The 19,775-nt window shown below is 26.8% G+C and overlaps 1 protein-coding gene across 1 annotated transcript; it reads right to left on the reverse strand.

Annotated features, from left to right (window-relative positions):
• Positions 1–2,700: 2,700 nt before the first annotated feature.
• On the reverse strand, positions 2,701–4,275 carry LOC108450047 (CBS domain-containing protein CBSX5-like). The gene is made up of 2 exons (XM_017747478.2): positions 3,827–4,275; positions 2,701–3,739 (listed from the first exon to the last, which is right to left on the reverse strand). The coding sequence occupies exons 1-2, from the start codon at positions 4,144–4,146 to the stop codon at positions 2,908–2,910; spliced, it is 1,152 nt and encodes a 383-aa protein (XP_017602967.1). The 5' UTR covers positions 4,147–4,275; the 3' UTR covers positions 2,701–2,907.
• Between the last annotated feature and the right edge of the window lie 15,500 nt (positions 4,276–19,775).

The raw sequence follows: 19,775 nt of genomic DNA on the forward strand, positions 1-19,775 counted from the left end.
GATATTTGTTTCATCTTTCACCATTTTTAGCCTCATTTTAGTTGTCTCTTATTGTTTCTGCTGATCACCGACTGCTCCATAGGTGTTTATTTTACATATGCCAAAAAAAGAGATTTTTAAAATAGGAAATAAATAAATAAAACATTTTGCTTCTAAAATTAAAAAGCCATAATGACAAATTTAGTTTTCTACTGTTACATTTTTTTTATCAAATTGACTTTTATTTTATTTTAGTTAAATTTAATCATTAACCTTTTAAAAGAATTTAAATTACTTTTTTAAATGATTGGTTAAAATATTAATTTTTAACGATGTTGGTCAGTGACTCATATGGCAATCCATATGTATTTCATGTCGATATGACATTATTTGTCTTATATGACACGTCAACAAATAATTTAAAAATTATGAAAATATTAAAAAATAAAACTAAATTATAAAAAGTTCATAAAAACTTAGCATGAGGTACACATAAATTATCATTTGGATTGCTATGTTTAAAATTTAACATTTTAGTTGGTATTTTCATTAAAAATTTAACTTTTAGTCGAATTTTTATTAAAAATGATAGTCAATTTCGACTCTTATTAAAAAGTTGTGAATCAAATTTAGCTCAAAAAAGTAAATGCAATAAAATATATTAAACATTAAGGATTTAATTTGTTATTATGCTAATTAAGAAACTTGACATTTAATGTACACATAATAATCATATATATATCCGATGATTATTTATATCATTATAAGATCTAAAGGCATGTTGCATTCTCAAAGGAAGAACATGATTCGAACTCTGGAGACGATATTATTAAAAGAAATAATCACAAATTCTAAACATAAACCGTGAAAAAGATAAAAAGTATAAATAAAATAAAAATCTCATATGTAATGTATTTAAGTTAGTTGGTACAAATATTATGCTAGTTGGAATCAAATTGTGCTGACTTCTGGTTGGTACCAAGAATATTTTTCTATTGTAAGATCATTAAATAAAGAAAATATACTTTTTCAAGGATCGGGGATTTGGACCAAAATTTTGTAAATTTATCCTTATTATTATTTAATAATAAAAATTAAAATTTAATTACAATAATATTTGTTTAAACTATTTTTATTTAAGAATTTGAAAAAGATTAATTCAATTATAAAATTATCGATAATTTATTATTTTATATAATAACAAATATTATTTTAAGAGTTTTTTTATATTTTTAAAATCTAGAAAATATATAGAGATGATTAATAATTTCTATTATCTCAAATTTACTATTTCATATCTTATAATCTAATTTAACTATTAATTCTTTTCATTAATTTTTCTTTAATAAAATGGGTTATAAGGTAAGATCAATTTTTTAAAAATTAGGCCATCACTTAATTTATAGACAAATTCTACAAGAAATCACATGTTAAAATTCCTAACTCAAACCTATTAAATATCAAAATTTCCCTAGAAGGCTAGTAGGGTGTGAATTACCACAAGGCTAGTAGGAAACTTTTCGTCGTAATGAAGTGTTATTGTGGATATCTTACTGTCCTCCAAGTATAATATATATATTTTAAAAATAATATCCAATTTATATTAATGTATCAGTTTTATATATTATCGATGAATAATAATATATATTAAATTTTATGTGATAGTTTGATGGTTAAAAATATTCATCGATTTAGATATGTTTTAAGTTTGAGCCACGTTACTTATATTGGTTGTTTGAGTTTTATTTTATTATTATAATTAATCAAAATAATAATATTTTATCATTAAATAAAATAAAAATTAATAAAATTTTCAATTAAATTTTAATAATTTTTAATTTAAAATTAGAAAATTTGAATTTAGAATTAAAGAGTTTAAGATCACCTTTCACTTTTTTTTTTTGAACAAATGTCATTGTCAAACCCCACAATGAATGGGAAGATGCCCTCTTTTTTCCACTTTCCCAGCATTCACACGTCTCATTTGTTTGAAGCTTAATCTGAATCCATGCCACTGCAAGCTCAAAAGCTGCTTCTTAAAGGCCAATTTTTGTATATATATATATTCACTTTCCTTTATACAAAATTGCTGGCAACATCATGAACTGTCATCATGAACAACTTCAATATTACTATTCCACTTCAAGTCTTTAAAATGATTCCAAACTGGATAAAAACAACTCCATTTGTGCTCACATGTTGATTTCAAAGTTTAAAGTGAATGTAAATGTTGGTATTCATTAATTATTGTTGTAATAATCACGAAATTAAATAAAAGGGCAAGAGTTTTTTTATTTAATTAATAGTCGAGAATTCAATTTATTTATGGCTAGCCTTTAAAGGTTGGTGGGGTTAGTTCCACTTTCTTAATATTTTTTATTTTCGTACTTATGATTAAAGTCTATAATTATTTTTTTAATAATATGATTTTTAAAATTTGTATCTGTATTTTATTTTTAAGAAATTAATGTGATTTATAAATGCACTCAAATCTTGAGTAATATACTTGAGATTTTAAATTCCTACAACTACCATTCAAACACACATGGGGAAGAATCTTTTAACCAGAATCATGAAAGAAAAGGCTGAATCCTTTTGCATTTTGCTTTTTGTTGTTTGATATAATCTTAAAAAAGAAAGAGAAAAGATGAGATAAGCTCACAAATATATTATATATATAAAAGATAAAAGGGACTTAAAATCATACTGTCAGAAATGAAATATACCAAACTCCAAATCATCTCAATTCTCACATGACAGTAACAAACAAAACAAAAAAATTCCAGTATTCCCACAAATATTTTTTATTTTTTTATTCTTCCTCTACCAGCCTCAACTGAGTTCTCTCAGCATTGTTAGCATCGACAGAGATGATCAGCCAAAAATTATTAAGAAAACAAAAAAAACTTTCTCATCTCATTTTCCTTTTCAGGCCATGGTTTCAAAACTTTCCCGGACAACTTTTAACATATCAGAAAAAGTAACAATCCCAACCAAGCTACAATCTTCTTCTATAACCCAAACATAATTCACCCTATGAGCAATAGCTTGAATCATCACAGCAACAAGTGAACTCTTTGGATGACAAACAATTGCCTCTGATCTCCTTACCATCCTGGCTGAATAACTCATTGATCTACTTATCCTTCCAGGCCTTGAAAATGGTGAAACTTGAACCGCCATTGAAGATGATGAATATTCCTCATCTGATGAAGATGATGATGAAAACCCACCACAAGACATTGAAACTGTGAAATGTTGAAGCATCCCATTCATGTTTTTCTCTTTTAACTTTGCTGAAACAACCTTGACAAGCTCTTCTGGTGGACCTCCACAGTCAATGTAAGCCATTAAGTCCATAGATGACAAGGTCTTGAGTGCTGCAGCTACTGTCTCATCACAACAGGCTAAAGTGAAAGGTGAAATCTCACCTATTAGGGTCCTCTCACTGTCAACAACAGCCACTGAGGTTTGTTCCACCAAAGCTCTAGAGATAGCTCCAATGGCAGCTGAGGCAGGTGAGTGATACTCAATGGTGAGGGTATTGGGGCTGATTATGTTAAGTGTGTCAATGGAGAAAGAAGAGATTGGTGAAAAAAGACCAATGAAGCTTAATAAGAATCTGATAATATCTTCTTGTGTTAACCAACAAAATGGCTTTTGTTGCTGTTTTGATCTCTTGTTGTTGAACACCCTGGTTTTGATTGGTACCACAAGGTTTTGTGCTCCTTCAAGTATAAGATCAATTGCTTCTAACAAGCTGAAAATTATGAAAATTGATAAAACAAAACTTAGATAAAACTTTGAAGAAAAAAAAGCTAGAAATCATGTGTGTGTATAAATATACCTGCAAGATGGTTCCACATGGATAATAAGACCAGGGATCTTAGGTAAAAGTACAGAAACTGGTTGTTTCAAAGCAATTGAAGGTGATACGAAATTTTCATCTTTGCAAAGATAACAAATCACATCCACAATGCAAACTTTGCCTACACATCTACTACAGCACTCATCATCATCACAATTCCAGATACTAACAAAGTTGTCATCAGAGGTTTTCAAGACCTCAAGAGCTTCAGCAATGGTGGATGTGATGGAAAGTGACCTTAGTGCTGGCTTCCCAAGACACAGGTCAGACAACTCATGTGACAATAGACTTACTGCCATGCAAAAAGGAAAAGTACGGAAATTTTGAGTAACTTAAAGTGGGGTATAAAGGGTTGCTTCTTCTTTCTTTCTTTTGCTGGTTTTTGAAAGAAAGATGATGAAACTGGAGATTGTGTAGGAGATTATATATAAGAGATGTGATTTGTAAAATGAAGGGGCAAGGGGGAAGGGGAAGGGCAAAAGAGAAAATGTGGGTCCAAGTTATTTTGTTTTATAATTTTAAAGTAAATAAATAAGTAAAAGAAATTATTCATGTTACAGTTGCCATAGGTAAAAGTATTGTGCAGGTAGTATATTAGAAATTAAATTATATTATGTTTTATTTATTAAAAAAATATATTAATTTATATACATTATATTAAAGAGTAGATTAATCTTTTATCAAAAATTTATTTATTTCTATTGTTAGAAATTAATTTCTGTACATCAATATAAGATGCACGTAGCATATATAAAATAATCACTATTTAATTATTCTACCAATCACCTTAGTTTTTATTAAAATGATCAATTTATTCTTTAATTTGATATATTCTTTTTAACTAAATAAAATAAAACTTTTACTTTTTTTAGGTCATCTTCAAATGTGTAAATTTACATTTTATGGTACAGGTTAGGTTTACATTATGGTAATTGTCATTTCCTTCTGGACATCATTACGTTCTTACAATGGAAGCTTTTTATATTTATGTTTCATCAGTTTTGTATTTCATATATTTTGATATTAATTTTAAAATTAAAATAAATATTAAAATTATACATAAATTCTGATTTAATATATAATTTGATAAATGAATTTTAATTTGAAGCAATTATACATATGAAACTTTAATTGTGGTTCAAATGTATACGTGAAACTCTAATTTTGATTCAATTATATATATTTAAAATATATATATTAATTTATTTTATATAGGTTAAATATAATTATTTATATATGCAATATATAAATATATAAAATAATGTTATATCAATAATTATATTAATAATTTATGAAAATTGAATCAAATCAAATTTCATTTATATATTCTATATTTTCCCTAAAATTGATATTAAATTTATTAGTAATGTATTTTAATATAATTTATCATCGGTTAAATCGAATGTATCAAACTTGGTTATCAAGTAAACTAACTCCATAATAATAAATATAACCCCTAACATTTATCTAATTTGTCATTTGGGTCTTAATTCTTTTTCTTTTATCACTTTAGCTCTTAACCTTTAAATTTGAATTAAATTACATTTTCTTAAATGGAAAAGTTAACTGAACTGCTAAAGGTTTAACGACATTAACGTAATAATTCATATGACATTCCATATGTACCTAATAAAAATAAAAACTCAACAAACTTTAAAAAAAAGTCATATTTTTTAAATAAAATTATCCACATTGACAACGAAATACATATAGACTATCATGCGGGCTAGCACATTAGTACGGTTAAAAAATTAACAATTTTGTTAGCTTTTCTACCCAGCAAAAAACAATATAACTAAAATTTGAATGTTGAGGGCCAAAGTAATTGAAAAAAAAAAGAATTAGTACTAAAATGACAAAATAGATAAAATTAAGAATTGCACTTGTTATATGCCTAAACTAAATAATTACAACCTTAGTTTGGTTGGTGGATTTTCATTCTTAATGTATTGGCATAAATAATTACTAATTTTACAACCATAATTTTTTATTAACAATAAATTACTAATTTATGATGAGTTATCCAATCTGGTTAATTGGTCAAATGTGTTTATCTCTTCTCAAATTGCAGGAATTACTTATCAATAATTAATCTACAACTTTGAATAAAATATGCTTCCCTTCTTATAATTCTTTTTATTCCAAATTTATGCATGGCTCATGTTGTTCTTGCATCATCCTTGCTTAATTTATGAATTCTTTTCCTAATTAGAGAAAGAAAGAGAGAGATGAAATTAATATTTTATTTCTAGCTAAAATTAAAAAAACTGAAATATATAAATTAAAGAAGTGTAATGTCTATTTTATTCCAAATTTGTGCATGAGGCATGTTGTTCCTACATCATATATCCATGCTTAATTTATGAAATATTTTCTTAATTAGAGGGTAAAAAAGAGATGAATTAATATTTTATTTTAAGCTAAAAATAAAAAAATAATTGAAATATACAAATAAAAAGGTACAATGTCTTTTTTTTTTGTAAAATAACTAAAATAAGCAAATAATTTATTCATAAATAAAGTGTCTCTAGTGTTATCTTCTTTTAAAGCTTCTTGAATAATCAGAGGAGGGTCGTTAAACATATGCAAGTCTTCATCATTCGGAAAAAATCATTTTTGCTATTGCATCCACTATCTTATTAGACTCTTTAGGAACTCAAAAACCATTTCTCTTCATTTGATAAAATCTATTGAATTCTCCTAACTAGTGTAGAATTTGAGCCTTCAAGTTTACTGCCACAAATAGCTTTAACAACCTCAAGATTATCATATTGGATGGTAATCATAACCTTGTTATTGAAGTAGAAGTAAACCATCCAATTTGCCCTATAGCTCAGCAATAAAGACCGAATACTTTCTCAAAAAGCGATTATATCTCAAAATCTACTTCTCTTTTCCATCTCATATTACTCCACTTGCAACAAAAAAACTAGATGTAGTCTGTTCAATGTCTTTGATTTATGGCATTTTACCCTAAGCTTATGCCTTTAATTATATGGTTTTGTAATAATTTGTAGTAACAATTTGCTTTTAAGAACCCTAATTTAATTGAATATATTCATTCAATTGCTTATAAGAGATAAATTACAAAAAGTTATCCTTTAGGAAGGAAAGAGAGTGAAACATGTGATGGCATTGATTAATTTTAATTATTGTGATTCAGCTCCTTTTTACTCTTAAGTTGAAACAACAATAATTAAATATAATGCTAAAATTAACATGTGCATAGACTGGGGATTGGGGACCAAAAAGCAGAAGAAAGAAAACTTCTCTATTGTAACAAAATAATACCCAATATTGTATTTAGGCACATTTATTTTGAAATATTAATTTCTATTTATATTTTTGTGGGTATTAATTTTATGAATTGTAGTCGATTGAGTCTTAATTCGATTGACATGGACATTATTGCTAGTGCAGGAGAATGTGCACTGAAGCGCATTATCTTTCTATTTATGAGTTAGGGAGAGATTATGGGTAGTTCTAGACATTATGTTAAAAATAACAAATACGATCAAAACCTATAATGAAATTATTACAAAAATTATGAATTTTAATTAATAAATTCTTTTGTTATGTAATTTTCAAAATTTTAATTCAAGATGTCTTTTTAGTAGTTATTACGTACCATATAATTTAAGGGTTAGTATTTCATACATTGGTAATGAAATCTTTTAATTCTACAAAACTAATTAAAAAACTGTCACGTGTCTTTTTTTCTTTTATATATTTACTTTTTAATATTTTATTACACTCTATATGACATTTATTATAGTCCAACCGTACTTATACAGTTTAAAAATCTATTGGTGATGTACCAAAGCATTTTTTTTCATAATTTAAACAGTCAATTCTCATTTATATTTTTGTTTTGTCGTACTCACAATATAAGTGAAATATTATGTAATAAATATATAAAAAATGTTAAGAAATTCAAGTAAGGCTTTAATTAAAATGATATAGTTAAGAAATAGGTATAAAACATAATTTATAAAATTATATATAAAACTTTCTCAAAATAATATTCGTTACTTTTTAAAAATAATAAATTTTAATAATTTTACAATTAAATTGAAAAACAGATAAGTGAATCAAACACTTAAAATATAATATATATATATATATATAAATATATTCTAATTAATAGCATCAAGTAAAATATATTCTTTTGATAGTAACTTTCAAATTAAAACAAAATTTTTTTAGTGAAAAATAAGCAATTAATGAGCATAAATTAATTCCCAAAGAAAGATATGTTCTTTTGCAAAAGGTATGGTCATGCTCATTTTGTAATTAAAGACATTCAGCCTTTCATCTATGAGATATTTTTCTTTTAGCGAAAATAAAATTAGTTTTTTAAAAGAAATTTGTTGGGAAAAATTTTATTAAAAAATAAAAATTTATTATTATTTTTAAAGTAATGTGGTTTTAGTTTAATTTTTAGTGTTGTTTTGATTTTAGTTGAAATGGATTTTGTTTTCTTAAAAGGGTTTTAATTTATTTTTTTAAAAATATTTAGATTCAATATAGTATCAAGGTTGAAAAATATTCTAACTTAAATCATGATTTCAAACCAAAAGCAATGATAAACAATGATTTTTCAAACTAAATCATGATCTTGTTGTTGCAGCTAAGAAGTATTTTTGAAAAGTGTTGTAAAAAGTATATATTGTTAATTTAAAGTGTTTGGCATTATTATCAAAAATTGAAATGAGAAATTAAAATGTTCATTTTGCACATGATGTTAAAAATTAAAAATACATTAAATTAGTTAATATTTAAATAATCTAATATAATTATACATAATATATATATTTTAAATACTTTTTAATAATTAATTATTTATTTGTAAATTTAATTCTACATGAAATATTTTAAAATTTTAAATATAATAAATAATATTTAAATAATTTAATATAATTATACATAAAATATAAATTAATTCAAAATTTTTAATATATTTTAAATAATTATATAAATAAGAGTATTTTGATGAATTATACTTCAAAACGTAAAAACCAAAAGCACCTAAACTCCAATATTTATCTTTGGATGAAAAAACACTTTTCACTACACTTTTAACCTAAAATCCAGATATTTGTGATTGCTCCTGGGGTGAAAAAGTGTTTTTCCACCCCCAACAGCAATCCCAAATGTCAAAAAACTAAAATTTTAGCTTTTGCCAAATTATTTTTGGTTGAAATTATTATTTTTATCATCGTTAAAGAAGTCCAACATATCTTCTATTTTAGAGTATCATATTTAAAATAGACATTTTACTTTTTAAAAATATTTTTTGAAAGCAATGACAAACACAGTCAAACTTTTTAAAAACACTTTTTCTACAATATCTTTCTAAAAGTATTTTTCAACTTCAATAGTAAACTGAACTTTAGCTTTATTGTGCTGTGGCACATATATGTAAATTACCTACACAAGTGTGTCGTTAGATCTATTAGAAACAACTAATGGAGGGCTTTGTCAAAATAGATCAATGTGATTAAAAATGTGAAATTTGTATCCTGAGATGATGAGGAAAATGATAGGTCACTTGAGATCTAGATTTCATGCATCACTAATGTGGTGAGGTTTTTTGTGAGCCTTTAGCAGTGTCTAAATGGTTGACTGGAGTTTGTTGTTAGTCAATTTGATAGTGATGAGGCTATAATGCAAAATAGTTGATCAAGGTGATGCATCTCTAATTAACTTTTAAAACTTTAATATAGTAATTATTATCAATTTGTATCTCTCCTCTATTAAATTATTCTTGAAGAAAATGATATTTGTGGACTATAATCATTGTCCTGTTATGCATTCAGTATCACTTTTTTGTTCTTATTAATCAAGTTATCTTTTATTTAAAAAAGGGTCTTCTTTTTAAATAGCAATGGTATATATGTGTGTATATATATATAAACTAAAATCAAATTTCTAGAATTGAATTTTGATCTTTAAACTCACCAATTGTCTCCTTCATAAGAATCTATATAACTTTTGTTTTGCTTGTTTTATCCAATAAAATTACTCAATATTAGAATTGAAAGGTTATACTAATGAAGCCCAAGATTGAGGTATTAACAAATTTGAGATTTCAAGTTTGAGTCTCATTTCATATAATTGAATTTATTCTTCTCTAGTTTTATTTTGATTATACTCAGTTAATTTTAGCTTAGCTGTTTACTTATTTATTTAATTTGATACTTATACTGATTGATTCTGATTGGAGTTAATATTATGGATATAACTTAAAAAAAGTTGAGGGGTTACCTTTGTTAATATTAGAATTGTTCCCCAGTTTCACTGAGGATTTTCAAATTTTTAATGAAAACTTATCAACTGATAATTATTCATTTAAATTCTTTTATCCTTAAATTGTAATAATATGGTTGTAAAAAAAAGATGAATATCTCGTTTCAGGTTTAGTTTAGTTCGTTTGTAAAATTAATTAACCGAGTGAAATATTGATCAAATATAAGTGTTAGAGTGCTCCGGAGTGCTTAGGCATAAAAAACGATACAGGTGTGTACCCGAAAACATAGAAAACGAGGTTTCAGTGAAAACCAGAAACTTTATTGTTGATGCTACACTGGCGTATGGTTGCCCGTGTGGTAGGCCGTGTGTCCTAACACGGGTATCTGATCAACGAGGCTAGGCCGTGCGCACCAGACACGGCCGTGTGATGGCTAAGTAGGCCATGTGCGAAACACGGGCTTGACCGATTTGGGCCGTGTGGGCAACACAAGCGTGTGGCCCACACGGACGTGTGGGATTCTGGGTAGCCCTTGTGTTCCACACGGTCAAGGCCAATTTGGGCCGTGTGGGCCATACGGTCAAGGCCAATTTGGGCCATGTGGGCCACACGGGTATGTGGGCCCACACGGGCAAGCCACGTGGGCTTATGAGCCCATTTTACTAAGATGTTTTCTAAGGTTGCACGGGTCACTCAAGTCAACTATGAACCTACTGTAGGGTCGGTAAGTACTATTTAGACCCTAATTGATTGAAATGACCGTTTGACTGATATATACATATTTACATGTTACCGAGCATGATGATATTTAGTGAATTGATATTGTATGCACTGTTGCCATGTTGTAGCATGTCATTATTGTATGTTGCATTGCATTGAGATAGGGGTTGGTATTGTTCGGAGGAAGTGTACTGAAAAGCCTCAAGCCTAATTTATTGGCAGCTCAGCTGCATACCATTGTTTAGTGCCGCATTCGGTACTTTTTGGAGTGTAGGGATGGGTGGGTTGATTATATCCCCACATGGAGTGTAGGGTTGGACGAAGATGGTATGTAGAGGCTGGCTGGGTAGGATTTTGTGATTGCATATCTATCACTGCTACTGATACGTTAATGGGCTAAGGCCCAACTGCATGACTGATTCTGTACTGAGATGGGCTAAGGCCAAACTGAAACCGATACTGTTACTGAAAAGGGCTTAGGCCCAGACTGTGATCATGTGCATACTGGTTGTTTGTTTATATGGGGATTACACACTGAGTTTACGTAAACTCATCCCTTCGATTTAATCTGTATAGGTAATCCCCAGACTTGAAGGATTGGTGCAGCGGAGGACTCAATGGTGGCCATACGACCCATTTGACACTGTTTCGTACTTATTTATGATTTTAAAATTTTATTTGTTTATTTTATTGTAAATATGGCCTTTATGGATTTTTATTTTTGGATTTTTACTGGTTATGGTTTATAACTGCTAGTATTAGGAAAACTCGGGATTTAAAAAAAAACAAACATTTTAACAAAATACTCACAAATATGCAAACCGTTTTAAAACCTTCCGCGTTGAATAAATGTTTTGAAGACTTTCGACTGATTAAATAACATGATTTTAAAATTAACAAGTAATAATAAAAAATTTCTAAACGGAAATTGTTTTAAGCAAAGTTACGGTTTTCTAACACACTACCATGTGACATCGCCCGATCCGGCCATAGCGTCCAAGCCATGTTTGGAGTGTTACACACACGGTCGTGTGGCGTTGATAATCCAGTTTTCAGTTTTCTATCGTTCGCTGTTTTTCAAGTTTTTCGATGCAAACATAGTCGTTTTACTAATTGAGCAACGATTTACTAATTTGACAAGTAACTCACTTGATCAAAATTGCTAACATACACATTACTAAATCAAAAATTAACCTTTTGGGTGTTCGATCACTTACCCAAACAATTACAGTAATCTTCTGAAACATCTATATTGCTGGTAACACGCCGTTCACCTTAGCAATTCCTCCTAGTAGAATACGAACCAATTAACCCAAAGAACCTACTTTCAAATAACCACAATAGCAAATCACATAGCCCAAAACCTTATCGACTCATTATGCGGATTGAGAAAAGTATCCCAAAATAGAAGTAACCACGAAGAATAAGGAGAACCCAGTTGATTATGAAAGTTTCAAGAAAAAGCTAGGCGAAAATCAACACCAAATTATTTTCTGTAACCAAAGGAAAATTGAATAAACAAATAAGAGAGAACTTCTTGATTGCAAATAATGTGAGAAAAAGAGAAAAAAGAAATAGAATTTTTTTGGGGGGAAATAAGAGAGAGAGAAAGAAAGAAAAAAATATGGTAATGGACGATTGAGTGGGTAAGTAGATTGGGGAGAAAATCACTCACCATTATCTTTTTACAACTTCTCCACTAACTCCTATTCTCATCCACATCAGATCTTCTCGAAGTTTAAAACAAAAATAATTTTCCACTTCACATACACAGTGATTCCCACATAAGATTAAAGGGTAAACTAATACCTTACCACTAACCAATAAGTTTATTTTGATATTAATATAGTGAAAATAATGTATAAATGAAATGTTCGAAGGTAGGGGTTTAAGTAAAAATAGCAAAAATTAAAAGAAATGATTCAAACCTAAAAATTCACACACACAAACACAACACCTATCCACACACTTAACATAATTTCACAACCCAATTCTTCTTATCTAGTTTTCGAGACGTGACATTCACAAATTTTATTTATGATGTTATTAAGTGGTAATTGACAAAGGCATTAATGGAACCTTTAGGATCAAGTCGTCAATTTTAAGGCACGAGGTCCATAAGTAAATTTCCAAGAAATATTCCCAACTTTTTGCTGTTCTTTTCACTTTTTCTAGTTTAGGTTATATAGTAAGTACAACTTTTCAAATTGGGGGTAATAATTTGTGGATTATTATAATCCACTTACCAAAACATTATTATACCATTGACAAACACAATTAGCCTGTACAACATATGAGTATGTAAACTAGTGTATATATATATATTAAAAAAACATTTATATGGAAAAATAAATGAAAAAAGAAAAAAAATAACTTAATTTGTTGGCCACATTTAAAGCTGCTTACTAATTTATAGTAAATTTTTATGAATTGAGGGGTATCTAACCAATCAAGTGCTTGGCTAAATTAAGCATTTCCATACCAAGCAACAACAAAGGGTGTTCACATATGAAACAATAAACTCTTATTTAAAAAATTTAAAATTGAAATTTTCTTCAATATTATTGTGTAATTTTTAATTATACATTTTAATCTTGCAATACAAAAGAATTCAAGGAGAAAAAAAAGAAAACATAAAAAGTACTTTAATAAAATTATAGAGAATTTTTTTTGTTTTAATTAAATTTAATAATGTGTAACAAGATTTTAGTACAATACTTAGAATTACTTATAATCTCTTCTCAACTCATAAATAGAAAGATAATACACTTCCGCACACTCAAATTCACATCATTTTATATGAATAACAATACTCATGATAATCGAATTAATACTCGATCGATATTTTGGTACTAAGTTTTAGTCAAATATACAATTCTTTTTTATTTTTGAAAAACTCAAAATTTTAAGAAAAAGTCTAAATTACTCCCCATCATGAAATGCAGATCTGTGTTGACCGATGGATGTGGTGGGGGGTCCTCCATGTGACTATCTGAAAATGACGTTTTTGTCCACGTTATCTAGGTCCTACTACTTCTATCCACCAACGCTTTCGTTGATTTTGTATCATTGCCTTTGTATTTTAAAAGTAAATAAATAATTTCAATATAATACTGATTAAATAAAAGGTCATTGTACTTCGTACCAAAAAAAAAAAAAACTAATTGTACAAACAAGAAAATTTGATTGCAAAACGAAAAGTGGAGTGGTGAAGGTTCGAGTAATCGAAAAAATTATTATTAATTGAATTATTTAAAATATAAAAATTTTTAATCGTTAATTAAATTAAATTTTTTAAATATGTTAATTGAATTAAAATATTTTAATTAATTCAGTCGATTAGAATTAATTAAAATTTATATGTTTTTATCTTTTAGTTAAAATAAATATAAAACATATAAAAATACATTTCTAATGTTCATTTTCTTTTATTTAATAGTTCAAAAAACTTTAAATGAAAATGAAAATGACAATCAAGACATTAGGAATACTACATAAGTCTTGAAAATAACAAATATTTTGATTAATTATCGATTTCAAATTGAATTAACCAATAACTGAAATTTTAAAAAATTATTAACCGACCTCCAACTCGACTAAATTCAATCACCGATCGATTAATTGAATTAAATCGATTAATTGAATTTTAACCGAACTGTGAGCAACCTAATCAAAAGTATTATATCATTGCAAAATATAATGCTAATAAATAATAATATTAATTTTTATATTGTTTTTTTATGTGTGCTTAATCCAATAAATTTATATATATTCAAATAATTATAATTAGAATTAAATCAAATAATTAGAATTAGAATTAAATCAATAAATGTATGGCCCAAATTTTGCCCGGGGCCCAATAAAACCAAACCCAAATAAACATAACTCAACTACCCAATTAAAACCCAATACCAAACCCAAAACTTAGCCCAAAACACTAACCCAACCCCAAAAAAAAATCAAAAAAAAAATCAAAAAAAGAAAAAAAACCTAATCTCACCTACTCCACACCATAATTAGCCACCCACCCCCATTTTGCTCCATTTGCCTACAAAAGAAAAGGCAAATAAATTAAAAAAAAAAAGAAGAACAAGTGGTAAAAGCTTATAAAAAGCCACAATCTCAATGTAAAAGAGGGAGGAGGGAGGATTGGAGAGAGGAATTTATTGTATTTTGGAGAGAAGAAATTTTTTGAGATTCAAGAAGAGATTTTTTTTTTTGAGATTCAAGAGGAGATTTTTCTTTTTTTTGAGATTCAAGAACAAAAAATCAGTATATCAATAGCAATCAAAAAAGGTCAAAGGGCTATTGTCCGTTTTAGTCCTTCCCGGTTATTTGCATGTGCGAATTAATCCCCTCTTCTTTTATTTATTACGGATTTGCCCCAAAATATTGCTCTCAGATTCGATTATGTCCTTCCTATTATTTTTTATTTGTTTCATTTACCTTATTTATACTATTATGTTTGCATTTATCTCTTATTTCATTCTAATACTAATATTATTAGCACTACTATTGTTTTTACTATTAATTAATGTATGTTTATTATATATGTACGTATGTACATTTCTATAAATAAGTACTATTTTTATTACGTCATTTTAATATTACTATTATATCATATCTACTTTCTGCATTTTAATATTATTATTATTATTATTATTATTATTATATATTAGTGTATATTTTATGTACATATATGTATGTATATACTTTTATATATAGTATTGTTTTTAAATTTAATATTTTTATTTGCTCTTTGTATTTCTATATTATTATTATTATTATTATTATTATTATTATTATAATATGGTAATGTGTATTTGCATTATATGTATATATATATTGATATATAGTATTATTTTTGTTTACTTTATTTTAATATTGTTATTACCTTCATTCCATTATTATTATTACTATTATTATATTTTACTATCATTATTTTTCATAATGTATATATGCTATTGTTTATATTATTATTACTATAACTACTATATTTTTTTACTACCTCTATTATGTATTACTAATATATTATTACTACTATTATTACTGTTATTATCATCACTTGTTATTCTCATCACTATTATTATAATTTATTATTGTTACTTATTATTTTAACTATTATTATCTAATATATCATCATTATCATTATTTTCATTATAACTTAATAGATTATTATTATTATTATTATTATTATTATTATTATTATTATTATTATTAGCACTACTTTTACTACTATTATTTAATATATTATTTTTACTATTATCGTCATATTGTTACTATTACTATTATATTATTATGTTATTATATCTTTTACTATTATTATAGTTGTATTTTCTATTATTGTTATTATATTTTCCTTTATTTTTGTATTTACTTATACGTTATTATTTTATATTAACTAATTTGATAACTGTATATTTTTTAGCATATTTATTTTATTTACATATCATTACTTTTATTATTATTTCATCATCTATTCTATTTATAGTTTTTTTAAATAATTTCAAACATTTAGCTTATTCATTATTTCCTTTCTTATTATTTATTCGACTCATTTATCTTACCTTCGTATTTATCGTTAGTATTCATATTTGTGTTTATGTTTATCCTGTTATGGTTATCAAGTTTTATTTGTTATGCATTCTTTATTATCTCGTTTCATTACGAATTTAGGTTTTATCCAATCCGATAGTGATTCTTTCACTAAAGTAAATATTTCGTATTTGGTAATCCGAGACAATCGTTCCCTAACTTACTGGATTTCGATTTTTTTTCTCTCACGTTTAACCTAAATAACGGCATATTCTTTTAAATCATAATACGAGTGTTAAATAAAGTACTTACTCTCTGATATTTGAGGTGTTGTGTCCTAACTCACTGGATATGACATCTTATTACCTCGAGATAAGATTTTTTTTTTTTTTGCAAATAAGGCGATGCTTGGTGTTTGGAAATTTCGAGAAAGTAGTGCCCTAACTTATTGGGTTGCCACTTTCCTCGTTGAATTCGAATAATTAAGCACCCTTCTAAGTTTTTTTTAAAGGTTTTCTAAATGCAAGCTAGTATCTTGGAATTTCAAAGCAATATGTCCTAACTTATTGGATATAGCGTTTTGTTGCTTCGAGATAGGAATTTCAAAAAAGGGATAACTTAATGTTAATACTTTGACGCTAGTGAATCCTAATTTTCAAAGTTAAAATATTTTAAAGAGGACTACATCTTAAATTTTTCTTTCTTTCGACATTAAAGACATTTGATAATCAATTAGGTACCAACTTTTGGGCGTTACGAGGGTGCTAATCCTTCCTCGTACGTAACCGACTCCCGAACCCGTTCTTTTACTTCGTGGACCAAAACTAATGATTTTAAAACAAAATGTTTTAAAGGTGATCCAATCACACCTAAAAAGATTGGTGGCGACTCCCGTTTTCATTTTTAAATCGATTCCCATTTTCCAACACCACGATTTGAAAATGGTTTCGACAATAAATATATAAGTAAATTTAAAATTGAAATATAAATTAATTTATATTAGAATAAATTTTGAATTATGAACTTAAATTTTGATAAATCTGAAAAAAAACAAAACTGAAACATTAGAGATTCTTATTACCAAAATCTTATCATTCCATTCAAGGCTTCATCTGGCCATTTTGAACGATTTTAAAACCAAAGATGACATCATTTACTTTCTTAATTTTAATGTATTTGGTAAGTACTATTTGAAGTTGTCTATAAGTTGTGTCTCCTGTCGGTATTATTTGATTTAGGTCAAGCTTAAAAATAGAGTTTTTGTATAATCTAGTTCGGTTAGGTTTAGATTTAAATTAAATATTTTTAAAATATTTTTATTTATATTTAACTATAAAAATGTGTAAATATCAGTATAAAATTATATATGATAATATTTTATTGTTTTTAAACAATAATATGAGCTTTTAGAAAAGACTAGATTTAGGTTCAGACCCTTATTATTTCTTTTAAAAATATGTAAATCATTTTATTGTTCTTTCTATTCTATCAAGTAAAGCTTTAAAGTACTATCAAGTTTTATTACGACATGAAAATAAAAAGAACAAAATGACACGTAAAAAGGCTTAAGAGTTAAAAAGAAACTCTTGATTTAAAAAAATCAATTAAATCAATTCAAAAAAATACATTTAATTATTAACAAATGTTGGGTGCGGTGGTAAAATACACTGCATTTCTATAAAAAATATGTTTAAAATGATATTATTAAAAGAATAATTATAAATTTGAAAGGATTAATTTTTATGAACCAAAATAAATATAAAAGATATCATAATCATTAAAAAAAACGTCTAATTGAGTCCTAAAATGGAACTGAATACGTGCACTAGCCAATAGTGCCAATAGCCTCCCTGTTTCTCACATGCACAGTAATCCTCCACAGATTTCAAATGATTTATATGATAAATAAGTCAAATATATATATCATCATATTGTTCTAATAAACTATTTTTTTATTTTATTAATATAATATATTTATTTTCATGCACGTGTTTTCTAAATTTTTTATTTCTAAAATATTAATATTAAGCTATAAATATTTGAAATTATTAAAATGCATATTTATAGGTAAATTTTAGTCCCATACTAGAAATATGAGACACATCAGATTAACTTAAATTTTAATAGTGTTAATTAAATTACTAGAAAATACTTTAACAATTCCAACAAAAGCCCCTATTTTAGAACTTTCATATTATAAAATTAAAATAGCTTAGACGGTAGAGGGCTAGGCTCTTGAGACAAATTAAAATGATATATTTTTACATTAAAAAATGAAAAAAAAAAGATATCCATGGCAATAAATTTGCCTAGTAGATACACGAAGACTTTCAATTATATCATACCTTTTGTTTTTTATGGTGGATTTTTTTTGTTATTATTAATTTCTATAAAATTTCAATGTAGGTTAGTTGTCGGGCCATTTGGGATAGTAAAAAATTGAAATAGTGAGAACAATTGTAGTCAGATCACTCAGGATGATCGAATATGAAAATAATGAAATCTATTATTGTTAGACAACTCGGGATGACAAAGTAAAGTAAAAATTTATTGATGATAAAATATTAACACAATATGTTTATCTAGATTTGCTAATTGTGGCAATGTATGAATTGAATCATATGATATGAATAGGTGAATTGAGATGGATGACAAATTGATTATGCTTTGGATGTATCTTTAACACGTTAATGCTTTTATGTTATTCACTTGAATTATGAAAGTATCATTGAGCTTTATCGCTAACATAAAATTTGTTTATTCTGTGCATAAGTATTAAGGAATCTCAGAGTCTTGGGGATTGATTTAGCATCCAAACTGCAGCTCTCGACTCAACAAAGTTTGTATAGTTCCTTTACATTTTGAAATATGACATGTACCTAAGATTGAGTCGGTTTATAGTCTGAATGGTCATGTTAAGACTTAGAATGATAAACGTAGATTTGAGCTTAATTATATGATTGTAAAGACATTTCTATAGTTAATATGATGTTAAAGAAGTATGTTATGTCAATGATTATATAAATATTGAAAGGTAGTGTTTTGGTATGCTGGTGCCATGAATGAAATGTTGTATGGCTTGTGACATATATGCTTATTTGTGTCAAATGGTTATCTGGTATGCTGACTGAAGTTTAAGTGTTGATTTGGTTGAAAGCTAAGTTGCGGTTTGTAACACCTGAAACCCGGCCTAGACGTTATGGTCGGATTTAGCAATGTCACATGATAGGGTGTTTAAAAGTCGTGCTGTCGCGATAAAACCATTTCCATTGAATTACTTATCTTAATATCTTATTAGTTCCAAAATCGTGTTACTCATTTAGTCGATAGTTTCAAAACGTTATTTGTTGTAGAAGCTTTTAAAACAGTTTAAACAATCGGGCATTTCCGAAAATCATTTGTTTTTTTTGAAAACCGAGGTTT

This window comes from Gossypium arboreum, chromosome 5, assembly GCF_025698485.1.
Source record: "Gossypium arboreum isolate Shixiya-1 chromosome 5, ASM2569848v2, whole genome shotgun sequence".
Classification (NCBI taxonomy): Eukaryota; Viridiplantae; Streptophyta; class Magnoliopsida; order Malvales; family Malvaceae; genus Gossypium; species Gossypium arboreum.

What these genes read in the sequence shown, in the direction of transcription:
- LOC108450047 (XM_017747478.2), bottom strand. Translation starts at nt 4,146, where the DNA reads ATGGCAGTAAGTCTATTGTCACATGAGTTGTCTGACCTGTGTCTTGGG. An exon ending in CATGTGGAACCATCTTGCAG is followed by an intron (nt 3,740 to 3,826) that starts GTATATTTATAC and finishes CATAATTTTCAG; the next exon opens with CTTGTTAGAAGCAATTGATC.